Genomic DNA, 8425 nt, shown 5'->3' with positions numbered 1-8425 from the left:
TTGCTTTGCACTGAATTAGAGGGTTGAATTGCCCTAGCTCACCTCCTGTGGCACCAGAGGCAGCTCCTGGGAAATGAGAGGTACAACTGTGCAGTCACAAGTAGGTGCAGGGAGAAATGTGGGTGGAGAAGTGGGCATTAAGACCTCTGCTTCTTGATTATGAGCTGTTTGACTGGCTCCATTATATTATTTTTCTCTTAAGAAGCTGTTAGATAGATACTGGGTTATTAATGGCCAACACTGATAAAAGGTTGGAGATCAGAGAGAAGAAGGGTTTCCTTACAGACTCCAAATGCATAAGGTGCCATTTGGTAGGAAGTCTTTGAAATAGGAAAGAGGAAGCTGGAAGATGTCGACAGGCTTCTGTGTGGCTCTGAAAGGCAGCAATGGCCATGAAATAGCTCCTCTTTGGGCACTGTACTGGCTAGAGGAGTTTACAAAGAGATTTCTGAACAAGGAGTATGCCTGTATGTTATGTAAGCAAAACTACACCTCAGAGAAACAGGACATTGTATGAATCCTTGTGTATGAATGCGGGATCACTGGTCCTACCTGAGTCACCCCCCAAGACTTGAAATTTTGACTGTCATTTTGGGCTTAGGAGAGCAACAACATTATTATTAACACACTTGCTTGTAAGCTTGCCAGACGTTGGGGTTTCATGGTTTTGATTGGAGTGAGACAGGTCACTGGAAGTTCTTTGGCATATAGCTGCTGTAACTGTATATTCCTTGCTGTAATTGCTGCGGGAAGGTGGGGTGGGGAGGCGGGGAGAGATCACTTTTGCCCGAGCTGCCTTTTTATTATGATCTTGAAATTTGGGTTAAGTTCAGCCAAATCCATGAAATCTGGGTCTTGTCAATGCACTCATGGTTTAAATAGAACAGTGTGAAACTCTACGGGATACACTGAGCTGTTGTTTTCTTGTTTGCTGGCTAAATCCTGAGGACATCAAGGGTAGCTCTAAACCTCCCCAGAGCTTTTGTGACTTTCAGCTGCTCACCATCCACCTGCATCAAAATTTCTCTTTGCAGTCACTTATTTCCACAAGCCATACTGCATAAGAAAATATGAAACAGAACCTGATGCTCCAAATCAGAGGGAATTAGGGAATATTTTAAATTGTGTAAAGCTGAGTTAATGTTTCAAATGTATGACGCTATGGCTGGTATTTCCATTAAGTTATTATTTGAAATAGCACTCAGTAGTCTCCAGGTCGGTACTTAATGCTATGTAGAGACCTATAAATAAAACAAAACAAAACAATAGAAACGGTGAAAACCCATTTCCTTTTCTTCCTCCCTCCCTGACCCTGCATCCCCTTCTAAGGTAGACTTAGGCAGATGTACTTTTGCTTTCTTAAATCTTTCAGCCACAATCATATAACCTATCTAAAGAATGAAAAGCTGGATTATACTGCTGGCTATTGTAGTCAGCACAGCAGAAACACAAAAACAAGACGTCTGTACCCAAGGGTATCCTGGCATCCCCGGCAATCCTGGGCACAATGGCATACCTGGTCGTGATGGACGTGACGGTTCAAAAGGCGACAAGGGCAATACAGGTACTATGTTCAGAATGAATCATTTCATGTATCAAATGCAATGCCATTAGTTCCTGAAGTTGTCTGCAGTCACTCTGCATTAACGGGATTATTCTGCCTAGCCTTCAGAAAACATTTCAGGCATTTGTCATTTACTTGTTTGAAGAAGGAAATATAAAGAAATACATAATAATGAAAGCAAGATAGCTAATATTATGGAGAGGCCAGCTCCATGGGATAAAAACAAAAGGAGAAAGACTTTACCTTCATGTCTATTTGAAAATTTTAAACCCTGTAAACCTACTCCTACATCTCTAAGATAGCAATTATATTTCTGTAAAGAGCTTCAAGCCCAGTAAAAAAAAATCCCCAACAACTGATACCTTGTTTGGTGTAATAAGAAGTGTGCAGTGGTAAGAAGATTTTCTTATCTAAATTTTACATTTGTAGGACTTGCTTCTGAGTATGCATACTTGCTGTGACTCAAGAGCCACTAGAGGGAAGTTCAGGAATGGAGACTACTGAAAAACAGTGTAGGATTCATGTCTGCTCTAACAGGCTATAATAGAGATTTGTGTGTGATACTGAAGACAGAGGTAATCTTCTCAGCGCCCTAAAGCTAATAATTCCCATAGTACTTTAAGCCTCAGGATAACGATGGCCCTTCCATCCATGCTGGAATATCAAGGCCAGGGTTGCACAAGGTGATAAATCTGTGGGCATGTGACATATAACACCTCATCTGAAGTGCCACAACCCCAGAATGCAAAGCGCAGGACAAGTGCAAATCTGTACTGCTTCAAATTTGTTCACAAAATTTTGGGGGGGAACTTTTTCCCAACAGGCTTTATGTTAGGCCAGCTATTGTGTGGCATCATGCAGGTGGCATTATGGCTTAATGCATAAACCTGTCACAAACACTGTTATAACTCAGCTGCACAAATCAATCCGGATCAAACTTGTACTTATCAGATAAACCCTTCTACCAAGTGCTGATCTTAAGGATTGTGAATCATAGCTCTTTTCAGCGGAGTATATAATCTAGTACATAAACCAAACTGAGGTCAACAGTCTAAAAGAAATTAACTTAAAATGTGCTAAAGTGTTTTACTATGTCTTTCAAGCTAGTGAAAATGTCTGCCTGTAACAGACTGGGTTGCTAAGCTAATGTAACACCTGCTCCACGAGAAAAGTATATGCTCCGCAGACAGTGTACGCTGCAGAATCACTGCTGAAGGTGCAGTTTGATGTGCGGTTCTTTGACGGCTATGCTGGCATAGGCAGGTTCCTCTACCAGATCCTTTTCCTACCACTTGACTCTTCTCTCTTACAGAAGACAACTGTTTGTGTGGCTACACAGTAAACTAGATCAGCTGAAAAATAAACAGCACTTATAATTTGTGCAATGAAGAGTTATTCACTGCTTATGGCCTGTCCTGGACCACTGAAAGACAAGTCTACCCACTTACGTATTTACCTCAGTGATTGCTAAAGAGTTATTTTGAACTCTCTTATTTAATAAAATGGTTTAGAGTTCTCTGTCAAGCAACGGCTTATGTGCTCCTTCTGCTTTCAGTGCCCTAGCCTGGCTTAAACCAAAACCTTTTACAATGTAGAAACAAACAAACAAAAAATCCATTAGCTTCTTAATAGGCACATACAATTAACTGCCTTCTTTTTCTATATGCAGGGGTCCGGGAAAGTCTGAAAAATGGAAAATCTAGAGCTTACTTATTTTCATTTATCTTATAAAGGTCCCCACTTTACTCCAGTGAGTTATCACATGATATCAATGGTTTCTGATAAAGTGCCCAACTTTTTTTCCTAAATTAAATTACTATGATGACTGTACTGACTATTCTTTGTTTGAACAAATTGGGGTGACTGTACCATTCTTTATATTGTAAGTTTATATTGTATGTACATACACCTTTGCAGTTAAATACATGAGACTTAGTTTTCTTCCTTACCAAGTCAATGAAATTTCAGTAGATGCTGGACTGTGCCCATTGTGCAGAAAACTGCTAAAGAACTGTTCTCCAGTCTGTATGGGTGGAGAGCTGCTCTTGGAATATGGTTACATCCAAACTGCCAACTCTTTTTTCTTCTCTTGCATTCTGGATGCAAATCCAGGTATTTGATCACATACCTCCTGATCACCTGTGATGTAACTACAAAAATGATGTCTATAATTGCTCTCTTTAGAGCAGTGGAAGGTCTGTGTCATGCTAGATACAGGGATCGAGAGTGTGAATGCCTTCCTCAGATCTACAGGCAATATTACTCCACTGTAACGTTTCATTACCATTGGCCAAACCCCTGCAGATGTCTCTTCTTGAGAGGGGAGTTTACCATTGTTTCACTACTAGGCTTCCTGTCCCTGCAAAGCTTCTTGCTGAATGTGGCTTCCTCACTCCTTTTCCTGCTGGTATCTTCCATGGATGGAGGCAACAATAGGACAAGAGGTTTTCACATTGGCGGTCCTGACCAGGGTATAGCTCCTCTACGTATCTCAGTAACTCACCTCTTTATGCCAAGGATTCCCTCTGTCTCAAAAAAGCACCATCCTCAAGCAGAGTTTCTGTGCTCTCCGTCAATCTCTCCATAAGATAAAAGTACCAGCAGTGGCACCCGCTAAAAGTCAGGAACAAGATGACTCTTTACATTACTGTTTAGCCGGGCTTGAAGAGGAAGTATTAGAGAAGGATTCATCCCAAGTTTTCTAGTAATTTAATTGTTTAATGAAAATCTGTTTTTCTCTTCTGTGCTAGGCGAAGCAGGACTTCCTGGCAGGCCAGGAAAAGATGGTGCAAATGGAGAGAAAGGCGAACGAGGTCAGAGAACAAGTGTTTCAATTTATTATTTGTCTGTCAACTGCTTCCCTTGTGTTTGTGAGCACTGGATGTGCTATACATTGCAGCTGTAGCGAAAGTACCATAGAGGTTAAAAAACCTTTTTCCAGAAGTAATACAGTCTGCAAACATATGCTGACAATACATGAGGAATTTGCCACCTCCAACTATCCCGCTGCCTCTGATGCCCTACAACTTGTTCACTCAGCCTGTTCTCCCACCTTTCCCATCTCTGATCCTTTTGTCAGCTGCTGAGGAAGACACCGCATCTACAGCTACCTCAGGAGAGTGAGGCTCCTGTAGCTATGTATACAATTTCAGGGAAAGGGACTTTTAAAAGAAATTGTAGAAGACACAAGTTATACACCTAAAAATACAGTAGATCCTGTATACTTCACCCATTTAGCCAGCCTATGCATAGGCAGCATGTCTCCTGTGTCAGATGTGCATGTGCAGAGTGACTTGTGCATAAAAGCAGGGAGTCAGCCATTGTGCAAGTAGCATCACGTCATTCTGCACTAATACAGTAACTCTGCGATGGACTTGTGCATCCTCAGAGTAATTGCACACGGACAATGTATATATCCAAAAGCATGGAAGCCTGCCAAAGACAGAGTACAGGTTCTCCAAAATCCTGAAGTTGACCCTGACAAATAACATATGGTATACACATGGCATGGGAGTAATTACAAGCTGCTCTACACCGCTTAGACTTTTCTCCAGTCTGTTAGAAACGACCACAGTCCTGGAAGCAGTGTGAGACATGAGGCCACAAACGTTGTTTAAAATTACCAAAGCTACCTTCTTTTCCCGTGTCCTTGTCCTGATGGACCCGCACTGCTTTTCCCAGAGGCTCACCATACAATCTCACCTGTTTTCAGTTCATTGCTGCTGTTAAATACTCTCAATTGTAAATTGTAAAACTGTAAATACAGCATTATTCCTGACATCAGAAGCCAGAGGCTTTTGTGCAGAAATTATCAGCTTCTTTTCCTGATTGATAGAGTACGTGATCATTATGGTATCTTTTGTCTATCAACTGCTAACATTCACATCATGACACCTTTACCTTCAAACCCTTGTGCAGCAATCAGAGGATTTTCAAAAGCTTTGAGCTTCAGTCCCAGAGTGGATGAAGGATAAATGGAGCATGTGGTAGCAAATAACAAGGACAAAAAGCCTTTAGTTGCACCGCAGTAGCAATCTAGGTAACCCAAGCAAAGTTCCATCACGTAGAAATTATAGAAACACATGGCAAGCAAGTTCTGGGTGTTGTCCAAATAGAACCTTCCTCTGATTAAATTGTGAACCATCTCCCCCATTTTGTATACCAAAGGCTGAAAACAAGTGTCTGGACAGATGCTGCTTCTGCCTGAGATGATGTGAGCTGTCAGTGCTATCATCAGCCTGTAGACAATTCACACCTTCCTTTCTTTGAGCTTATTCTTGCTGCTCTCAGCCAGGGCACCTGCCTTCTACCACAATAGCAGGTTCTTCAGATGTTATGCTTATCCTGCACTTCAATGTATGAGAAATTGTATGTACAGTGAGCACAGTATGTACAGTGGTGACATACACCTACACATAGATGTCTTCGTGCTGAAACTCATGTTGTGCCCCACTAATCCAGTGGAAGATCACAAGAAAGCGTCTTTTTTTTTTTTTTTTTCATTTAGGAGCCAATGGGACTGTTGAGGAGAAGGGGAACAAAGGAGATAAAGGAGAAAGAGGACGACCTGGGAAACTGGGACCAAAAGGAATTATAGGGTCAGTGGGTTACAAAGGTCAGAAGGGAGAGCTGGGACTGCAGGGACAGAAGGGGCTAAAAGGAGACATTGGGCCCATAGGTCCAAAAGGGACAAAGGGTGAAATTGGCCATCCTGGAAAAGTTGGTTTCCCAGGGCCAATTGGCCCGACTGGTAATCCAGGTCCTAAAGGTAATACTGGAGATCTGGGGCCACAAGGTAATCCAGGAGTTCAGGGGGAAAGAGGCTTGAAGGGAGACAGAGGAGATAAGGGGAATGTAGGTGCCCCAGCAGTCCTGCCAAGGAGTGCTTTCAGTGTTGGCCTCACAATTGCCACCAAATTTCCCACCCCGAATCGCCCGATCAAGTTTGACAAGGTGCTGTACAACAGTCTAAATGACTACAACTCAGTTACTGGCAAATTCACCTGCAAATACCCTGGTGTTTACTATTTCACCTACCACATCACTGTCTACTCAAGGAATGTCCGAGTAGCTTTAGTTAAAAACGGCATCAAGATGCTGCACACGGTGGACAGGTACCAGAGTGGAGAAGACCAGGCATCGGGAGCTGCCATCCTCGAGCTACAGGGAGGAGATGAGGTGTGGCTGCAGGCTCACCAAGGAGAGACTTTCAATGGGCTGTTTGCAGACGCTGATGATGATACCACCTTCTCTGGGTTCCTCCTCTTCAGTACCTCTGACACCCTGGAGCCGCTGCCGTCGCCTGCCATGTAACTCCACGTTATCCTTGAATGCTGTATGTCTGTGTCCTTCAGCCCTCCCTAATAAAGTTGTTATCTGCTGGCCAATTTCTACTGGATTCAACAGAAAACAGACATCATCCAGGGACGTACGCCGAGGGCTGAAAGGGAGACGTAGGACTGCAGGGCAGGATTGGGACCAGCTAGGCATCTCCTTAACAGTTGAATAAATTTTCTTTTTTCTTACTGAAGTCATCACAGTGGAAAGGTGTAGGTTCACACTACTTGTATCTGTAGGAAACCAGGCCTCATTACGCACACAACTGCTCATTGCACAACTTACTGTGCTGAAGTTTTCATGACCAGCTGCTAAAACAGAGCTCAAGGCTTCAGAGCCATACTCAGAAGAGTTTAAACGCCTTCTTGTCCCAGTCACAAGGTACCAGGTGTTTATTTATGAAACTGTCCTAATCTACTATTGTCAGCTTTGTTTTTTAAAACTCAAAATAAAAAAAATTCCTAATGTGCAATAAACCGTTTTTATGGCTGCAGTTGCAGGACGGTTGGTTTCAGGAATGGCTTCTGCACAAGAGAGGACAACTCTTAAGAATCTACAGTGCTGGGCCTGACACATCACTGGTTTGGTGACTTATTGTAGTTATACAGAGGTGCGTACACCAGTTCTGAAGGACAAATGTTTTAAAAGAAAGTGGGATGAAATAAAAGATAAAATTTCAAGTTCTGGAATTAAGACATGTGGGTCCCTCTATAAACATTAAGCAGCAGTTACTTCCAAGCCAGTTTATATCTTTCTAGATGGCATGTGTAGATGGACTTGAAACTTGGTTAGTTTGCATCCAACCATTTCAAAATAATTTTTAAGCTTGGAATTAGTGTTGTTTGATACCTGCACAGGGGCTGCTTGCTCTATGGCACAAGTGAGTTTTGTTGCAGCTGAGCGGATTTTATAGCTTTTAAATATGGTTCTTTCCTCCCTGTGTAGCCGAAGGTCTGAAATAGAGCGAAATGGAGCGATAGGAGGAAGTGCCATGTGGATTCTCTGATGTGGGCAGATATTCAATGCTGATGCAGAAATAGAGCATAATGCTGCTGTACTTCAGTATTAGCCAGTGCAAAACAAATTCTCCCAAGTGAAAGATAATCTTTAATCAACACTGAAGCAGACATACTGGAGTACCGATCGAGAGGTATTTCCTATGCAATAAAACTTTAATTTCTATGAATTTTCTCAGAATTTTTTTTTTCTTTTTTCCCTTTCCCCTGAAACTCAAAAATATAACAAAAGATGCTGGCAAGTCTCACTCCCTCCCCTTAAAAGAGAATAAAGCAGAGATGCCAATTGACACAGGTCAGCATTATGAAATTCAGTGCAAATGCAATGTAGCGGCACGAGGCCTGGCTTCCTGTCACCCCCAACGCTGCTGGGGAGGCAAGGAAACGTGGACACGTCCCCACAGCTGTTGAACCCCATGTGTGGATCACAGACCCAAAATGAACACGGCGAGGTGGGTTTATCCACGAAAACCAGCTGCGCTTCTCATGTCAGCTAAATTACAGTGAG

The 8425-nt window shown here is 42.5% G+C and overlaps 1 protein-coding gene across 1 annotated transcript; it reads left to right on the top strand.

Annotated features, from left to right (window-relative positions):
- Positions 1 to 1398: 1398 nt before the first annotated feature.
- Positions 1399 to 6877, top strand: LOC104079834 (complement C1q and tumor necrosis factor-related protein 9A-like). The gene is made up of 3 exons (XM_009582002.1): positions 1399 to 1564; positions 4315 to 4377; positions 6072 to 6877. Exons 1-3 carry the CDS (start codon positions 1399 to 1401, stop codon positions 6875 to 6877), a joined length of 1035 nt encoding a protein of 344 aa, XP_009580297.1.
- The last annotated feature ends 1548 nt before the right edge of the window (positions 6878 to 8425 follow it).

This window comes from Fulmarus glacialis, unplaced genomic scaffold (genome assembly GCF_000690835.1).
Source record: "Fulmarus glacialis isolate BGI_N327 unplaced genomic scaffold, ASM69083v1 scaffold12577, whole genome shotgun sequence".
Taxonomy (NCBI): domain Eukaryota; kingdom Metazoa; phylum Chordata; class Aves; order Procellariiformes; family Procellariidae; genus Fulmarus; species Fulmarus glacialis.
The sequence above is the reverse complement of the archived record's forward strand: the minus strand, read 5'-3'. Positions and strand labels throughout refer to the sequence as shown.

Coding starts and splice junctions, on each gene's coding strand:
- LOC104079834 (XM_009582002.1), top strand. CDS start 1,399: ATGAAAAGCTGGATTATACTGCTGGCTATTGTAGTCAGCACAGCAGAA. Junction 1,565..4,314: donor AGGCGACAAGGGCAATACAG/GTACTATGTTCA, acceptor CTTCTGTGCTAG/GCGAAGCAGGACTTCCTGGC. Junction 4,378..6,071: donor TGGAGAGAAAGGCGAACGAG/GTCAGAGAACAA, acceptor TTTTTCATTTAG/GAGCCAATGGGACTGTTGAG.